The sequence below is a fragment of the Notolabrus celidotus genome, chromosome 13 (assembly GCF_009762535.1).
Source record: "Notolabrus celidotus isolate fNotCel1 chromosome 13, fNotCel1.pri, whole genome shotgun sequence".
In the NCBI taxonomy this organism is placed as follows: Eukaryota; Metazoa; Chordata; class Actinopteri; order Labriformes; family Labridae; genus Notolabrus; species Notolabrus celidotus.
The window spans coordinates 25,811,367-25,830,689 of record NC_048284.1 but is presented as its reverse complement, the minus strand read 5'-3'; the positions used below and the strand labels follow the sequence as shown (position 1 = coordinate 25,830,689).

The 19,323-nt window shown below is 41.2% G+C and overlaps 1 protein-coding gene across 1 annotated transcript in view; it reads right to left on the bottom strand.

Moving 5' to 3' along the window:
- The window catches only part of LOC117824170 (neurexin-3b), a 258,052-nt gene that overhangs the window by 21,304 nt on the left and 217,425 nt on the right, over positions 1 to 19,323 (bottom strand). Inside the window, exon 15 of the mRNA XM_034699575.1 lies at positions 13,853 to 14,163. Within this exon, the coding sequence (XP_034555466.1) occupies positions 13,853 to 14,163 (311 nt within the window). The remainder of the gene's footprint in view (positions 1 to 13,852; positions 14,164 to 19,323) is intronic.

The window sequence follows — 19,323 nt, the reverse complement described above, 5'->3', positions numbered from 1 at the left end:
TGTCCTTACTCAGAAGTGCTGCACAACAAACCACAGCAGAGTGTACAGTGAAATTTACACATGATATAACCCATCACACACAAGAACATAGAGCCATATCAGTGCAAAAATCAATACTGTGCTGGAATTGATCTACAATGCTGTTCTTTGGTTGAGGAAAAATGACATCTGGTGAGCTCATTTTCAAACTGTTTGAATCTAATGGGATCGACTAATGACCTAAAAGAAAGAATTTAAATTTGTGTCGGCAGTTATCATCTAAGGGTCATGGTAATCACACAGAGTACGTTGCAACTTGGGATAAAACTCATCAAACACATGGATGGTAACAGGAGCAGCTGGCTGTGGATGCAGTTGAATATTCTGCTGAGCGTGATGGTGATTTGATGGGGCACATCAAAGCAGCCGCTTGTGCTCGGCAGGGGGAAAAGAAAGACATAATGTACTCGACCACTGTCTGTAGTTTTCCCCTGGGTCAGTAGAAGCAGTGTAAAGGCTAAAAAGCAGCCATGGCCCCCGGGTTACAAACATGACATGAAATATGAGCGCCAACAGTGCTGTATCTTGGAGAGGCGAGGGGAGAAAATAAGCACACATGCTTAAGTACAACACACTGAGTCATATCATCAGGGAGGGCGGGGGCTTCAGGTTGCTCTTGAACGTACCACGGTCTTATCATAACAAATGACCTTCATGTGTTTTTGTACCCGGAGGGTGGAGGAAGCACTGAGAAATGAAGCCTTTGGAGAGTAAGGGGATAGACACAATGTTATAGATCCACATTATAGCCCGGCTCTCAAACCCAATTTGGTTTATTTACAATGCCAGAGTGCCCAATGGCAAAAGCTCATTTTTTGCACTGAAGGGAATAAACCCCAAACAAATCAATTTTCTGCGAGCGCCTCATCCTGGCAGACATTTGCCATGGATATCCAATGTAGTTGTATGTGCAGAGATCAAAGTGCCGACGCCGAGGCAAGGGCAAATCAAAGGCACACAATTTAAAGCAACTTCGTCTTACCTGAGATGCCAACGTGGACGTATGTATATTCTTCACACCTTAGACTGGGATACACAGCGCAGACTATTTTTCACTTTGAGAAAAGGGCTCGGCGACAGACATCAGAGGTCAGGCTACTTCCCACTCCCATCTCCCCTTTCTTTCTATTGCACTAATTCCCATCCCTCCACTCCACCAGCCCTCGTACCAAAATAAGATAGTCATCTCCACAGCGGAAGCTTCGCCTTTATATTGACGGCTGTCTGATGTGCGTGTTATCATGTCCGATCTGGGCTTTGACAGGCCGACAAGGAAGAGGCTTGTATTACAAGGGGAATCAATGGTGCTAGGCCATATCCCTATCAATAGGCTGCCACAACTCTTTTTGCTCATACTCTCCGCTCTGTGACAGATAAGATGTTTTATTTGAAAAAAAGAAAAGAGGTGCAGAAGGGAGGCAGCACAGAGGTAGAGTCAAAAGAACACTTGGTTGTGTTTCTAGTAAAGCCCAAGAGTTCAATCTTAATTAATAAAAGTATTGCTGCAAACAATAAAGCAAACACTGTTAGGGCAAAAAGCCTGGAAGCCCCTCCGTCAACCTTCTCCTTTAGCGTTGAGGATAAATTACAATGAAATGAGCTCCAGAATCAACTTGTAAGGCCAAGGCCACACGCTAAATGATTTCCTAGATCAAATATTGATATTTCAAAATGAGCACCCTTGGTGGGCCTCTCTTAGCCGCCTCCTGCAGTCAGCACAATTTTTTTCAGTTTTTTTTATAAAGGTATGGAATAAGGGTGGGTGAGGGGAGCAGCAGGGAAAACAGCTGGGAAGGTAAAAAAAATCATTTAATTTGTTCACCATCAGCGTGCTGTGTTGGTTTCAGCAGAATGGGTTATGTGCCGAGTATTTCTCTTTTTCTCAAGGACCTGCCTTTGTACACAGAGCAGTGAGGGTTGCTGGCTCACAGCAAACTCTAATTGCCCTGAGGCCATAGGCAGCCACTTTCAAACAGGGTCATTCATCTTCCCATGGAAAAGGAAATGGTCTTTGGCCCTGATCCTTAATCACCCCCCTGCCGCAGTGTACAAGGTCATCAGGGAAGCCCTGTGACAAACACACTCACACACCAACAAGTACTGCACAAGAACACGTAGACAGACAGGCTGGGTGAAAGATTGAAGGGGCTGTAGATGGCAGGGGACATGATGAGAGACAGGTGGAGAGGTACATGTGAGGTAAGCAGATGAGAAATGGAAGGAAATGTGTCCTCTCTATGCGAGTCCATACCATCCTCAAGTGAAATTGGAGCAGCGATTACAGCTCAGAGTTACGGTTTGTGTTGCCGTTTGTGGTTCCTCTCCCTTCAAAGAGGAAGTGAGGAATTCATGTGGATGTGGTGGTGAGCTGCGCTGAAAGCCGTGACCAAAGGAGAGGCAGAGAGAAGATGAGAGCATGTGGGGGGGTAATAGGAGGAAAGGGGGAGTCAGGACAGGAATGCAAAAAACTCTATTTTTCTGCAGATCACAAGACATTGCCTGAGAGTCCTCAAAACAAAATTAAGGTAAGGTAAGGTAAGGTAACGTTTCAGGAAGCAAGACTACAAGTCAAAGCAGGACTGTTTTTTTTTTCTATAAATCATTTTTTTGTCAAAGAAAATTCTGTGTCTTAAAGCAGGATTACAGTTATTTCCATCTTACATCAGAAACAGGAAGGTTCTCCTTAAAATGGTTGCAACTAGCAATTGTTTTGATCCTCATTCAACATTCACAACTGATTTGTCCTCAGGGAAATTATTTTTGCAGCAGTTGGAGTACAGAGAAGGATGGAATGGAAATTTTAAGATGAAGGCAGGTGCAAATGTAAAAGTAAGGAAGAAAGTGAGGAATCATACACATTTGATCGCCAAAATTGGTAAAATCACTTGCACTGGGCTTGAAGCCGAGAAAACAATTTCCCTTATTTTTACCTTCAGTGGTATCAAAAAGCACCAAAGCTTCTCTGTAGCCCATCTATCTTCTCTGTAAACATACTTTCAACCCAAAGCTGCCACGAGACAGTGGTTGCGTAAAATAATGACTTATATAATATATAACATCTACTGAATATGTATACTTCCACACCTTTGCGCAAATGTGCAGGAAGGTGCCAGATTTTGTTTGTTTGCAGCTGAAGTCACACTCCTTTCCGGATTTGAGTGTCTCTCTGCTCCGCCCTCCATCACAGTCTAACCATTTGTTCTCATTCACATGCTGGCAAATACTACATATTCATGTGACCAATGCTTGATGTCTGCTTCAGATCTTTGTTATTAAGTCATGAATGTAAAAGTTGAGCAAACAAAGTACAATTTTTTTGAAAGAGTTTGATTCTACATCAGTTTTTGCATGAATCAATATGTTTTAAATCGTAACTGCTTATCTTTGCCTCAAATGTAAAGAAACCAAAACAAAAACCAATGAGCCAACAAATGTTTCTAGTGTTATTCTGTTGCAAATATGCATCATACACATTGAATTGCTGTTTATTGGCCTAATCTAGGAAAGCATGCATGTGTTGTTGTTGTTGGGGATTCCTTATTGTCTAAAGAGCTTTATAAATAAACCATCTGACCTCACTAATTGCATCAATACAATCAATAAGTAAGACAATATGTCCAATTTGAAATGCTCATTAGCTTTCTATCGAGATTGTGTGAAGTCTCAAACAAGAATATGAAATTGAACCCTACATTCTCTCCTCGAGGACCACATTTTGATCTCCCTCTTCAATCCATTTCAATATTGCTGTACTTCTCACAGTCGAATGCCATTATGACTTCAAGGCTTTAATACCAAATCGATGCAGGCGTTGTGTAAATGGCTGGGGCTGGCAGCTTCACATCTCCCAAATTAGCCAGAGGTCCCATTAGGCTTCAGTTCCTAATGAGCACAAACCAAATTAAGCATTCAATTTAGTCTCTTTTTAGAGATGAAAGTTGAATAGTAATCACTAACCAACAGAGGAATTGTTGAAGTATATTGTACATCTTAGGCTCTCCCACAGTACTCCAACATGCCACGACTAATGTAAGGATGACTACCCATGCATATAGTCACACACATTAACTATTCCTCACCCACTACTGTTAAGAGCACCAGGTTTCATTGTAGTTTGCAGCATGTCTCTGTGGACACAGATGAGAAACATTACTGGTCCTTGCTAACAGATCAGCTGAGCAATGAAACAGAACGCATTATAGCTGGGAAACATCAAAGGCTGTGTCTGTGTGATACATATTTAATTAAATCCTATTGACTCCAGCAGACACATGGTGCGTTCTGTGCTCAGAGATACAGTTATGAATATATAGATCTGTGAATATTCTCAAAAGAACATGGTCTCTCTCTTTTCGTCACATACAAGCATAAATTCAAGAGTAAAGCAAAGACAGGCAGCATATATATTCACAGTAGAGTTGAGTGCAGAGATTCATGACTGCTTCTGTGGAATAATTCAGCAGGTCTGTGAGAACTTGAATCCTCAACACATATGAAGATTTCATTAATTATATAGCACACAGCTCCTGGAGAGTCATCTGATAGCTCTGTTTGTGTTCACTACATTATTTCTGTGACATACTTAGCCCAGTTTAGCCCAACACCGTCGCAGCAGACAGCTATTCAGCAGGAGTCTGGTTCTGTTTGAGGTTTCTGCCTGTTAAATAAAGTTTTCCTTGCAACTGTTATTTAACCATTGTTGGGTAATGTTTACGAAATTGATTGGTAGACCAGAAAAAAGAAAAGAGGTGGCATGAAGCAGATAGCAAAAATAAATATACATCCTTCAGCTGCTCTGACAAAGCTTCTCTAACATTTTGTGTCACTATATCTCGCAAGCTAATGGCCACAACCTCCAGGAGCCGGCTAAGTTTTTGTCAGAGTTCTACACAAAAGTGTATGAAGCAAGCCTCTTAATGAGGAGAGGACTTGTTGTTGCTGTGAGCAATAAATGTGCCAAGCCAACACCACAAGGTCTCACTTTATATTTTGAAGCCCCTTAAACAAACACATAAATCATACAGTACATTAAACCTTCTGAGCTCGACCTCTGACAGAGCTGTGCTAGTTGTTTAGCCGTGATTCAGTCTCTGTGCGAAGCTCAGCTAGAGCTACATGCAGTTAAAGCTACTCTCCAGCATGTTTACATGGCAGTATTTTCAAAACAAATGAGTTATCATTTGAGAGCTGCAAACACAGATTTTATTTTAATCAATGAAACAACAGTCATTAGCATCTGAGCCACAGGAGACTGATGCAGAGGATGAATGAGGAATTAGACACATGGGGCTGTTGAGTTAAGTCACACTAGATGAAATTTGTATTTTGAAAAAAGTTCTCTATTACTTAATTTAGGATTTATCTACCTGTACTGAAAGAGTGATGTCCAACCCGATATTGTAAAACGATTGAAGTGCGTTGCCCTTGAGGCACTTAAATCTTTTCTTGAAAACTTTTAGTATGCTAGCTAGTATCAGTCTTTTTTTGCCATGATGTTGTCACTTCCTGGGATGTGTCTTGGGGGTCTGTTGCATTTATAGGCACATGGACTGTATAACTAAACACCCTATGTGTTCACTGACTGTGAAGCCAAATGATTTAGAGCTCCCCCTGCTGACTGGCTGCAGCACAGGTCATAAACCCAGCCTCCTCCATTCAAATAGATGGAACATGGAAACAATTAAATAAATGTATCTCAAACATGGTGTCTGTGATTATGATTAGTTGTCATGCTGATTTATATCAAATTGGTTATATATACTGTATGTTTATATCAATCAGAGTTTCAACACCCCGAGCAACAATACTACTACATTAAAGAGCATTATTTTAGGGTTGATGTAAAAAAAAGTCATGGTTCTATTCATATTTGAGGTTTTAGATACTTTAACTGTTAAGTGTTAGTCTGACCTGAACATATAAAGATTTTGTATCATGTGTTTTTGACTTTCATAAACATGATATTTCTGTCTATATATCGATCCCATAAAGGATGTACATGAAAACAATAAATAGCTTAAGGCAGCCTGATAAGAGCAAAATAACTGAAGACATTTAGTGAAGAAAGCATGGTGCACAAAAGCTGTGTGAATGTTTCTTAACTTCATCATTTTTATTTATTTTATTGGAAACGTGGTAACTTCCTCAGTCTGTGATGAAGTCACTTGCAAAGTGCTGAAAAAAAATGCTGGCAACAGAAGTTTAACTTTTTATAATAGTTTTGCTCCCAGAACTGTTGTGCTGGAAAAAAAGCTAATTAAACACCAGCAAGAGTGTGGGATCTCACAGCAACCTCACAACTTTTTAAAATGGCTTGGCACAGGATTAAATACCGACTGTTCCACTTAGATTATCCATGCAAGTCAACTGGCACATGCTCAGGGATAGATGACATCTGTATGGAAAGCGAAAGAATCTGGATTTGAGATGTAACGCCCTGAACACCATCTGGGAAGTTGTTTCTTTTTCTTTTTTTAATCCGCAATTGTTCAGTTTGACTCAAAGAGAGAAATGCTGCATTTAAATTCTCTAAAGTGATCTGTGTAGAGGATAGAATTAGTCTTCCTCAGAACTCTCATTGTCTTTGAGTTGGTAGTGGTGAAGTTTTTAGGTTCAGTTGTAAGTTTGAGTTATTAGTCCAGCTTGTGTATCACTCTATAACCAGTCAGCTATCGCTGGTGGCTTCCCAGCAGGAGGTCCAGCCTGTGAGCGTGTGCTGATGTCCTGCAGACCAGCTCAGAAACAAACTGCTGCACATTGTGTGTGTTTTCCCCCGTTTGTGTAACTGATGTGTGTTGTTTGCTCACCCCTTGGTGTGTGGGTGCCCCGCCGTGACAGTAGAGGCTGACAAGACAGCGGGTTTACACAAACACAAACACAAACACACACACACACACACACACACACACACACACACACACACACACACACACACACACACACACACACACACACACACACACACACACACACACACACACACAAGCTCTCCCGGAGGATCTATATAAACTGTGTTGTGAGGCATGAGGGACATCCATTACAAAAACCCCTGTGGTTCAAAACCCCTGGAGCCGGCTGCTGGTTCTCACACACTGAGAGACAAACTGCTCTGAACCCAACACACACACATACACACTCACACACACACACACACACACACACACACACACACACACACACACACACACACACACACACACACACACACACACACACACACACACACACACACACACACACACACACACACACACACACACACACAAAGAAACAAACACATGACCTACAGACAGGAAATTTGAACATCTACAAACATGTTCACACTGAGAGGTCTAATGGAAATATCTTCTCGTACATTTCTCCTTCACACCAAGTGGCATGAAAAATTCATAGAGACAGTCACAATGTTGCAAACACACTCAGATGACAGAGGAGACAGACAATCCATGACAGTCCTGGAATGAGTTTGTCATGTTGATGGTAGTGGTGGGGGGGACTAGACACTGAAAATCCTCTGATATTGTTCTTCTGTTTTCTGACAATGTGAGTAGATGCAGCTGCAGTACAGCTGACAGCTTCGTTTGCTTATGTGTGAGCATGTGCCCAAAAATATATGAGAGTAACAGTACTCTAATTTAGCTCTGCATGAATGCAGACATGTGAGACAATGATTTAGAGGTCCCTGAACAAAATGTGTGTGTGTATGAGTCCGTTTAATGAGCCACACGCAGCAGCAGGCTCCTCATCAGTCGCTGTCTCCTAATTGGACCTACAGAGCAAATAGCAGGACCACCAGCATTCATCTCCCAGAATTCACTGGGAGGAAGGTTGTGTTCCAGGGAAATAGAGCTGGATATTGACAAAAAAGAAAAAAAGATAGAGGATAAGAGAGGAATAAAAAAAGAATACAGAGGTATTCCTGCAAACTAGTTTGACCTTTACACAATTACCGGCAGGCCTGAGCGGCTGCTGCAGGGAAGGTGATCACAGAGACTGACTAACTGAAAAGAAAAGATGACTGACAGCAGGTGGAGAAGAAGAGCGGAGCTGCCTACCGTCTCTGACACACACCTGTACGCTCACACACACACGAGCAGATGAACACACTCATCAAACATCATCTGGCAGACTACCACGTGGAGGCACGCAGCAGGCTGCACAGTGCTTTCCTCACTGCCTCTTGAAGAGAGAATAAATCAGTGATTATCATATATCCCAAGGCGTTAAGCAACATCCTTGATGTGCTTTAGATAGACGCTGTAAAAGAAGTGAGTCGAGGAAAACTGTGAGGAGAAAATGGAGGGCAAGCGAGCATCGCGGGAGCTTAGTGTGCAAAATCTTATCTTGCAGCTGTGTGAATTGATTCTGGTCATGACCTTTCTGCTGCAGGTTGCCCTCTCTGGTAACTTCTCTGGGACTTTCTACCTCATAATATCTGTCAACATGGCTTGAAATAAGCTGAAAATACAGAAATCATACAGTGCCACAGAAGAAATCATACAGTGCCACAGAAGAATCCATATCAACTCAACCTAATAATATTCCCATCATGCAGTGCACTTTGAAGCGCGTCGATATGGCATTCCCCGCCTTCCCCACCTCTTAGCTGAAAAAAGACTCCAATTAAACTGCAAACAATTTACCTCTCATTTTCTCGTCTCCTGAGCACCAGGCCAGTTCAAGATGATGGACGCAAGCAATTTCTTTAACACGGCAGCCATGCAAATCACTTTCAGCGTCTCTCCCTCAGCGTGTTCCCCCCACGGTACTCTAGATTGCAGCCTCCTTTCCTAATTGTTCCCAAACATCTCAGGCCAGCAGTGAGAGCTAATTGAGAACGAGAGAGACGTTGATCTCCCATGATAGAGAGCCGCGCATAAATGAGTGTTCCCAAAACGACTATCCACATCAAACCAACAGGCGTAAAATACAATCTTTGGGTCAACCAGAATTCTGCAGCACTGGAGGGATTAGGTAGCAACTTATCAAGCTCTACCTGGTTAAGCGTTTTGAAAACAAGTTCAAGGTTGTTGTAATTACTCATCAGGAGCAACCAAACCTTTCAAACATGAAGACTTGGATTCAAAAATAGCTGGATGGAAGAGAAAAATCAGCTTGATGAAGAAATTAAACAAGGACTGTGATGCAACAGCAGCACTTCTACTCAAGAGACAAAAACTGAAAAGGCCTCACAAATTATAAATTTCTAACTATCACGGATGGAACTGCCAACAACCAAGTGTCATGATGAAAAAAATAGGTGGGCTGAAGACTTGGCTTGTTTTCAGGGCATTGAGTGAAAAAGGTTAGAACAAAAGTTTCTATCTTTCTAAAAGTTGACAACTTTTAACTTGGCAGGGCAGTTTTTCTGATTCCCAATTAGGCTGCAGAATCAGATAAATCATCTTCATATTCTACTAATTCACCTTCATGTCTTGTTTGCTAGAAGTGGTGAATGTATCTTCAAGGAGGGCTGGAGCCAGACTTTTAGTATTCATTACCCTTTCTGTCTTCATTACTTTGACCACCAACATTAATGTTTCTAAAGATGTTCTAAACTCTCTGTATTTTTACTTTAAAAAGCTACACAGTATAAATCCCCTGAGCTTAATTTTTTGTCAAAAAGTCACAATTCAAAGTATCAAACAAACAACTGATTTTAACATTGCACCTCTGACAAGTCAAACAGAAAAGCAAGGGGAACTGTAGAGGTCTAACTAGCTCACCTCTTCTAACTATACAAAACCCAATACCTGTAGTCTTCAGATCCAGCCAATGCTGCCTCAAGCGACATCACTTTTTGTGTGAGATCAGTTTTTATTCAAAGCTCTCTGAGTAATTTTAAGTAATTCTTTTTTGTAGCAGTACATAATGTATAACATTGGTGGGGTTAATTTTTAACACTGTCAGCTACAACTAAATTTAGATCAAATGTTGTATAACTTTCTAAATAATTGTTAAACCATTTAAATTTCATCACAAACCACTCCTGACTGCTGGAGCTAAAACAGCCGACAGAGCTGACGTCGAGCTATTCTTGATGAGGGAACAAGTTGCTTGATAAAAGCAGGTCAGGGTTTGTGTGAGGCGAAAACACAGCTTTGAGTAAACAGGTTTATAAGAGGACAATATTTACTCCATTACTCTTGTTAATACATATTGACTGCTGCATAAGCTTTTTTTTTTAAGACCTTATTTACATGTCTTGCCAAGTCAATAAAGAACAAATGACTATTTATGAGGATGATGTGGAAGTCAAGAGCTTTTGGAGAGTGTAAGGTCTGTTCAGGGTGAGGCTTCACAGCTTTTGAAGTGTTTTACCTGATTGTCTCATCGTAGAATATAGGCATTTGCTTGAACAAGCGTTGCCCTTCTGAAATACAGTGGATGTGGAAGAGTTGAGGACATGTAGCCAAAGCTAACATGGTAAGGATTAGTCACCGTCCTCTGATTAACTCCATCAAAGAGGCGTTCCAACTGCTGAATGGATGAAACACTGAATGATGACTCAGGCTTAATCTTCAAAGTTACCCAAGCACTGACATAAAGGTTATGAGTGGGCCAGTGAGTGGTTTTCAGAGTGAGCCAGCTCATTGAAAAATCAAGTGCCACGTCTCTCACCATTTATCATATTCATTAAGATACGGTTAACTCTGTAATATCTTTGTAATACTCTTGAGTTTCTGGCAGGGATGCACTTTTGGAATTGTCTGTCTTTCAAGCCTTTGCCAACAGAAAATCTCAGAAATAATTCATTGAGCACTGAAAAATAAAAGTATTCATCCACATGGCTCACACGTGGACTTGAAGTCTTAAAAATGTCATCTTTTTGAAGCCTGTGCTCATCCAAATCACCTGACCCACAGAGAGGCTGAATAAGACAGTGATAGAGGGAGAGAGTGAAAGAAAATGAAACGTGTCTGTCTCGTCAGTTCGTCCCAGCAGAGCTGTCATTAATTAAGCGTGAGATTGGCTCTCTCCACTTCCCACCCCTGTCTCTCATTCTGTTGATCCTGGAGTGTCGAGGGATTCGTCACTTCTCACCTCTGAAAAGGAAACATCTAGTGCTGGTGAAGTGAACCAAAAAATAGACATGCGAGAAGGTTCCCAAACACACGCTTTTTAGTCTACTTGTGCTCCTAAAACAGCTGCACTCCAGCTCAAGTCCAGCACCGTGTCACATACCTATACCTCTTTCCCAGCACTGCAGTACATCACTAATGATAGCTCAACTCCCACAACTCCCCTATACTACCCTGAGGGGTGGAGAAATCTGCCAAATGGTACAGGTCCTCTCCTCACCTCTCACACCACGTTTTTTGACAGCCGCCAAGGGAACGGCAAAATTAAAGGCCCTGGCAAATGAAATTCTGTGACACGGTAGTGTGAATCAAAGCAGACGCTGTCGTGGGGGGATTGAGTCGGGTGGAGATGAGAAAGATGCTTGGAAGGCAAACAAAAGTAAAGTGAAAAGTTAGTGAGGGCAAAAAGCTACAATTTCATTGTTAAGTTAGCAAAGTGCATTATCTAACAGCATCTTTTCACCTTGAAACGGAGAGTCTTTTAAAGCACACACAACTACATTGACTCCTTGTGATATTAATAGCCTATGACACAAAATGCCATCTTCCCATTGATGCCATGATTTTTTGTATGTGAGTGACCTTGATATGTGCCGGAGATGGTGGTGTAATGTATCTCAGCTCAGTCATCATCCCCGCAGATTACTGACAGAATGGATATGGACTGCTTTGCTTTTGCTGTAGACCTCCAAGCCTCCCATATAAAGCTTGACATTTTTGTCAGCTCTGTCCAAATCACAGGGTATTTAGTGGCTTTCTAACCGCTCTGACTCTGGACTCCCCCACACTCGCACTGATAGAGAAATACAAGTGTCAGCAGCGACATGAAGGGCCATCATCACGAACACGCCAGGCAATCTGCTGTTCAGGTGAAGAGGCTGATAACGCTGGTCCCTGTCTGTCTGTAGTCCAGCAACAAATGACTCCCCAAACCCTGCCTGTCTCACTCCTCAGGGAGAGTTATTGCTTTAATATGAGCAGTCACTGGTTGAATTTGTCCACTGGGTGTCAAAAGCGTGATTACTTTCTTAGCACGTCGATGACAGTCATTGGCTTCGATTCAGAAGATATTGAAGAAGGGCCTCTGTTGGGCCCAAACAGAAGCAACAGAAAAGAACAGAAAGAGACCTAGAGAAAGATAGCTGTGGCTATGCCAGCGTTGCACACCTCAATGAACAGCAGCACTTCAGTCCTCAACAGAACAGATACAGTATCCTGACCTTGACTGATCAGGCAGGGGAAAGGCAACCTGGCTCCAATCTACCCACGCAGAGTCACAGAAAAGTCACAGAAATACAAACATGTGTAGGAGGCATAAGAGGACTTTTGTTTTTCAACATTTCTCTTTGTCATATTTTCAAAACCTGTTTATCAAAAACAAAAAAACATTTTGCAAACAGACTCAGGTTGTGCTCCACACACACATTTAAATGCCACACTATACGACACTTGCTGGCAACCATTTGGTGAGATTTGACATTTCGGGGAATATGCGCTTTTGCTTTCCCGTCAAGAGTAAGAGGAGTAGATTGATACAACACTTAGTTCTGTGCAAGAAATAAGCAGCTTCAGGAAGCTTACCCTGGCTTAAGATACCAGCACCTCTCGGCTTACTAGTTTTATCTCGTTTGATTCTTTGGAATTAAAACAACTATTAAGACCTGTTTTTGAGACTGAGGGGGGGATTCATTAAGAACTAGTCTGCTGCTGCTAATTGCACCAAGAATTGCAAGTTATGTATCCCCACTTTCTGCTCTGTCTCAAGGTCTAATTCACAAAGCATATTGCACAAGGGTATTCAAGCACAAACGTGCCCATAGTTTTGCAGCTCTGTGCAGTTTGCTCTTGTTTTGCATGAAACAAGCAGTCAGCATCACCACTGTCTGCCGTGCAGAACTGGGACTGTGCTCTCATCCTGACGGAGCTTAGATCTGTCCATGTATAGATGTTGAGCTGAATGGGGAGGGGACACTTCTTACTAATGTAATGCTCAGTTGATTTAATGAGAAATGTGAAACAAATTTCACCATTAATAACAAAGCATTTCATATGTAATGGCTTCACATCATCTCTCTTTACTTTCTAACAGATTATCCTGAGCTGAATAATGTGATTGTTCATGAGCTTTGGAGGTGATGGATGAATACTTTATCTTTCGGTGCAGCCAGGCTAGTTTTTTTTCCATTTTGAACCATGTGCTGATCTAAGCTAAGCTAAGCTAAGCTTAGATAACACGATGTTTAATATAGCTTCATATTGAACAGACCATCTTTTTTCTAATCAAACTCTGGGCAAAAAGTTAAAAATGTTCAACCACTTAAACTTCCTAAAAACTTATCTTTCAGAGAGGCATGTGTTAGCTTATGTATGGTGTCACTTCTGTATCTCAAGTGCATCCCTATTTATTCACAGTTTTTTGCTTTCTTTTGTCTTCTGACCACTCAAAGTGCTTTTACATTACATGTCACATTCACCTATTCACACCAGAGGCAGAGGCTTTCATGTAAAGTGCCCATCAGTAATAACTTTTCCCATTCACTCACTAATGGCACAGTCACATGGAACAGTTTGGGGTTCAGTATCTTGCCCGAGGACACATTGGCATGTGGCCGGCTAGATCTGGGATTGAAATACCGACCATTCTATTGAGAGACGACCAACTCTACCACTGAGCCACAGCCACCCCTTCGCAAACAATGACCCAATACACTCTCAGAAGTCTCCAGACTTACCTGGATAGTTGGTGGTGAGCGCTGTTTGCGGGTGGTCGTGGTGGAGAGAGTGGTGGTGGTCTCAATGAAGGTGGTGGACATCTCCGGTGGCACTGAAGTGGTGGTGCGCGCCGCACCCCTGCTGGCCGGCACGTCTCCTACCAGCCGCACGCTCCCATTCACCTTAATGTTGACATGGCCCTCGGCGGCCATGTTGAGCACTTTAAGGCCGTTGTAGTAGAGGCCGGAGAGCTGACCCTGGTAGGGCCGCTTCCGGTCGTTACCCCCGATGGAGATAGTGGCCTGGGTGTTGAAGATTGTCAGCTGCCGGCCTGGCGCAGGAGGGTTGGAGGTTAGTGTTAAATATTTCTGATCAAATATTGATTCCACATACAAAGCTCTAGCGCTGTCATGCATCGCCTTATAGATGAACTACGCTGTCATTGCCAGATGGAAGAAAAAGCTTTTTATAATGACTGAATGTGTCTGTTAACTCTATTAGAGACTCTATCTACCTTTACTTGATAAATGTTGATGGAGTTGAAATGGTAACGTGTAATGGTGCTGCAACATGCTTTTTTACTGTAAAAAACGTAATTACAGTATTGTTTTTAATGTTCCCACCTTTCTGTTCATAAAAGGCTGCTGCTTAATGTAATGTTATCTACAGTTAAAAGGTTATTTTCCCTTTGGTATACGAAAAACAAAAAAAACCTGAAAGAGACAGCTAATGCTGGAAACAACAGACACTAGCATTTATAGCAGCATTATCAGAGGGGTGCAAAAACATGCAGGTTGAAAAAAAACATCTCTGTTTGAAAAATGAAACATGTTCCACAGGCACTCTTAATACTCTCTGGACAAAACAATGGACTCGTGCGGTAAATGATTAATAAATAGGTACACAAGCTTTGGCATATAATGATTGAGTGGGAGCAACACACACTCACTGTATGTCTGTATGTCACCATGAATTTCATTAGGAGAGGCCTAAATAGCATTGTCAAAACACACAGCTAATGCATCCATAATGAAATGAAAGTACACCAAACTTCACGATACAGGAATCATAATTAAAATCTCATTGGTCTAATTTACAGATACATATAGCACTGCAAGCTTGTTATGTTTGCGGTATTGACACAACTGGGATACATAATACATCAGGCATGGAATGACAGGGACAGGACGTTCATATCACAGAAGCCAAAATGAAACAGCATGTGTGGAGTCATGCATGCAGCGGTAATGACATTTTTCAGACCGGTCTGTGTTTTAGCGGTTGTTAAAGGGACTTTATGAGCAGGTTAAGATGTTTATGTGCAAATTAACTTTAAATGCAGTTTATAATGATATTATATTGAGTAAGAAAATTTAATTCACAACAAAAAAAAGAGGCCGTTTTAAATTCTGATTGGATAATCACTGTGAATGAAAAGCACAACGCTATCAGGGAGTAGTGCACCTTGGCAGGCTCGCTGATACTTTGCTGTCAAAAAGGCTCCAATTAGCTCTCCATCACCCAACAAGTGAGGATTTTATCATGTGTAATGTGCATAGCTGCAATCAGATAAATTACAGCAGGGAAAGGCACCTGCTGTTTGGAAAGTTTTCAGGGGGATATGCCCGCTGATTAGTTTGTTCTCAAACATTGCTGAGAATTTGAGCCACGGGAGATAATTCTCCTCTCAAAACAATTGGCTGACTGTTGCAGCATAGATAAAGCCTTCTCCCAGTCAATTTTGCAAAAAGGATTTAGAGTACTTGATACTTAAAATCTTATTGTTGCACTGTTTACAAAATATTTTTGCAGTCCCTTTAACTGGACACCATGATTCAACAAAATTTAAAAAAGATGACAATGACAAAAAACAGGAAAGTAAAAAAGTCAAAGAAAAGCAGAGGAGAGAACTCAAAGTTTCAAACAATGTTTGGTTTACTCGGTTTTTAAAGGGTTTAAGGGGTGGTTTTTCATTCTCAGAGGTTGAAAGGGAACAAGCCGATGGGATGACAGGAAAAAAGAAAAAACATTCTTAAAGTTCGATAAAGATTTACCTTTCTCCTGAAGCCAATCTTCTACTGGCCGGGTATATTTGAACGGGATTTTCTTATTTGCCATTTGATAGCGCTCAATGTCGCTGTTGCCTTTAAAATTTGAGAGTTTAACAGACAACTTGAAACAGTTGGCAACAGCAACAGACAACACACATTTATACAGTGATTTATATTGAGGTTTATCTTTGTTTAGAAGTATTTATAAAAGCTTTATGAGGATTTTTTCAAGTAGCTTTAGTTTTAATTTGTTTAAATTCATTTTAAACAGCATACTCCACACCTCAATTTAAATACATATCCATGAATTAAAGCACAACACATTTCTGTAGCAGTCATAGAAAGACAAAACTGCATAATAACCTGCAAAGAAGGGGTGAAATCACAGGAAACACATCAGATAAAGTCCTATAATACATTCACTGTGTTACATATTAAGTTGAAAAGCAGTCATATAAAGTTAAAGAAAGTAGACGTGCAGTAAATGTCTTTCTGTGAGGTAAATTGAGGGTCATTAATGTGCACTAATTCCCCCACTGGACACCACCTGCTTTTACATTTCAAGGGCCAAGGAATGATTCAGTTACTTGGAATAAAGACGCCTAATGTGTGTCAGGTTTGCAGGGAGACGTGTAACAATAGAGGAGGAGGTGGTAATTTAAAGAACTGCAGACCTATTGGGAGCAGAGTCCCACTGTCGCACAGATTTGAGGAGCACAATGCATACAAATGAGATCATTACTGACATGGTGGGAGGCCTTTTGGGTAAAAAAAGAAGCACTACACCCCAGCTGCCACATTCTCCTCTTCTGAGACCCTGGCTAACATGTTCCAGGGATACAGGAATTACGGATAATAGAGCGCCTTTTACAGGGACTGTTGTGTGAGTACTTAGTAGTATTTCTGGCAGGACACAATTTGTGGATGTGTATGTGCCAGGATGCCATTTTCTGTCTGACAATCACCGAAGCATTCCCTCTGAACGGTACCACTAGTCTGTCAACACTGAGAATTGAGATGTTCGGTTCGTCTTCAAAGACTTTAAAGGTACGACAGAAGCCTGTGAAGCCTGTGAGGAATTATGAATGACAACATGATGTCACTGTGTGCCCGAGTGGGAGGAAATTTAGAGGAATAAATATCACTCACTCAACGACATCTTTTGTATCTGAAGTGAAAGGTCAGGGCTTGGTAACTGTGAAAAAAAGCCTCCTGGAAAAGTGTCTGGTCTGACTGCTAGAATCCTGTCAGGGGATTCATCTATTGACGACATCATGCACAAATACACACACACGTACACACTCTCCCACAGATCCACCAGACTAAGGGTGAAAATAGGGTTTCTGGCTATGATGTCATGTTCATCCTTGAGTCCATAAATCTTTCAGAGATTCCTATTTTCTGTCCTTTCTGGGTTCAGTTTCTTGCACCCAGAGGTGCAAAAGGTACACCCAGGTTTAACTCTTGAAGTACAGATACTCATGCAGGGAAAGACTATGGCAAAAGTAGAAGTATACTGTTTTAAATTGTTACTATAGAAAAGTAAAAAATACATACTCTATGATGCACCTATAGGATGAAACTGACTGTTTCTGTGCAAAGCCAACTAAAAACCAGATTTCAGAGACTAGAAGAAAAATCACCCTAACTTCAAAAAGGAATAACTTCACATTGACTTTACAACTTTGTGCAAACGAGAGAGATTTTTGCGAAATAGTTTATTCCATCCCTCCAGTCAGGTTTCCTTCTCTTATCTGTCTCTTCTTTTACGCCCTTTTGTTCTTGAAACATATGTCTAGCGTGATTTTTTTAAAACTGTCTTTTCCATTCGATATTGTCAAATCCAGTTGGATTAAAATTGGTCTAGGAGTTGGGGAGCCTGCGAACAATGATGCATAAAGGAATGATGCGTACTACAAAGAGCTACACAGTTGCACAGAAACTGTACGTTGTGAACTTCACTGAATGCAATGGAAATCGTCACGCAGGAAGAATGCTTAATCCTACTTTTATTCTGGATTTTACAGTCTTTTCCTGCCTTTCCTGCTGCATACCAGATTTTAAATTGCTCTGTTCTCACCTGCTGTTTAAAATTGTGCATTCATGGAGTGCACACCATAATGACGTTGATTCATTCATTTAGCCTGTTGTGCTCCAAAGTAGTCGGGTAAACTATAAGCTCTCTTCGATTTGCTCAGTGCTATTTTTCTATCATTCCTTTCCACCTTCAGTATTCAGAGAAACACCAGCCCAGAGCTCAGTTTACAGCCAGCTGGGACAGAGTGTGGATATGGCTGCGAGGGAGCCCAAGGAGCTAAAGGACTGAGTCTACAGCGTGCCAGCAGGTTAATCAGCTACTAGCAGGACTCCCTCCCCTTTCCTTTGATCTCCTGCAGGTTTCGGGTGGCGGCCAAATACACTCTCCTCTGGACAAGGGCCACGGAGGGAGGTGTGAGGGTTGTATGTGAAACCCGACAGGAAAGAGTTTAGTAGTTCGCAGGGGTAGGTGAAGGACTGGGGAGGGAAAAACAGGCGAGGAGGGCTTCTCAGCATACAGAGAGTCGCTCATATTTTCACTTAGCCTGAGTGAAACCACACCTGAATCTGAGAGCAGGATGCAGAAACTCACTGTGCATTGCTAATGGCATGATCTCAGGTATAGCTCTTACATTGTTTCAGGTGATTAATGAGGTGACAGTCCCCTTGTAATGAATACACCACAAGCTAATTGTTGAACTAATGAGAAAAATCTCTCTAGTTTGTCAATTTGATACTCCCTTTCTAAAGGTGACTGCAGAATGGACGACCTTGCCAATGAAAGCCCTATTGTTTTTTATAAATCACTCCGCCTTTAAGACGCATTTGCTCAAAGCAGAGTCTGGATATTTCCTCGAAGATTTTTCATCAAACCATCTCACACTACAAAGAGGAAAATCAATTTAGCACTATTATGCATTTGATGTTCTGTCACAGCCAGAGAGCCACTTTTGCTGTAATTTAAAATCTATATTATAGTCTTAGAGTAAAACATGCTGCTCAGTTTAGATCACTACACAGTTACCACAATAATGAAACTAGTCATTTGGGTGATTTATGCTCAAACTATGTCAATTTGTTTCTATGATAGTTTTGTTATAAATCACAGGCAATAAAAGCCTACTTCTGTTTTCTTGAAGTTGTGTAATAGGTGACTAAGCAAAAAAACACAATCCAATTCCTATTAAAGACTTATTTTTCTTTGTTTTTGAAAATATATTGTTATTTCTTTAAAGTGATCTAATTTCTATTGAAACATATTGCTGTAGGGGGATATTTGAAATCTCAGGGTTGGATCTAAGACCATAATACTTCTAATATTCCACTTCTGTGATATTTTTCTCCTTAAAAAAATAAAAGTGAAGTCAACAAGTAGTGAAACAAACCCTCTTGTCAACCCCCTA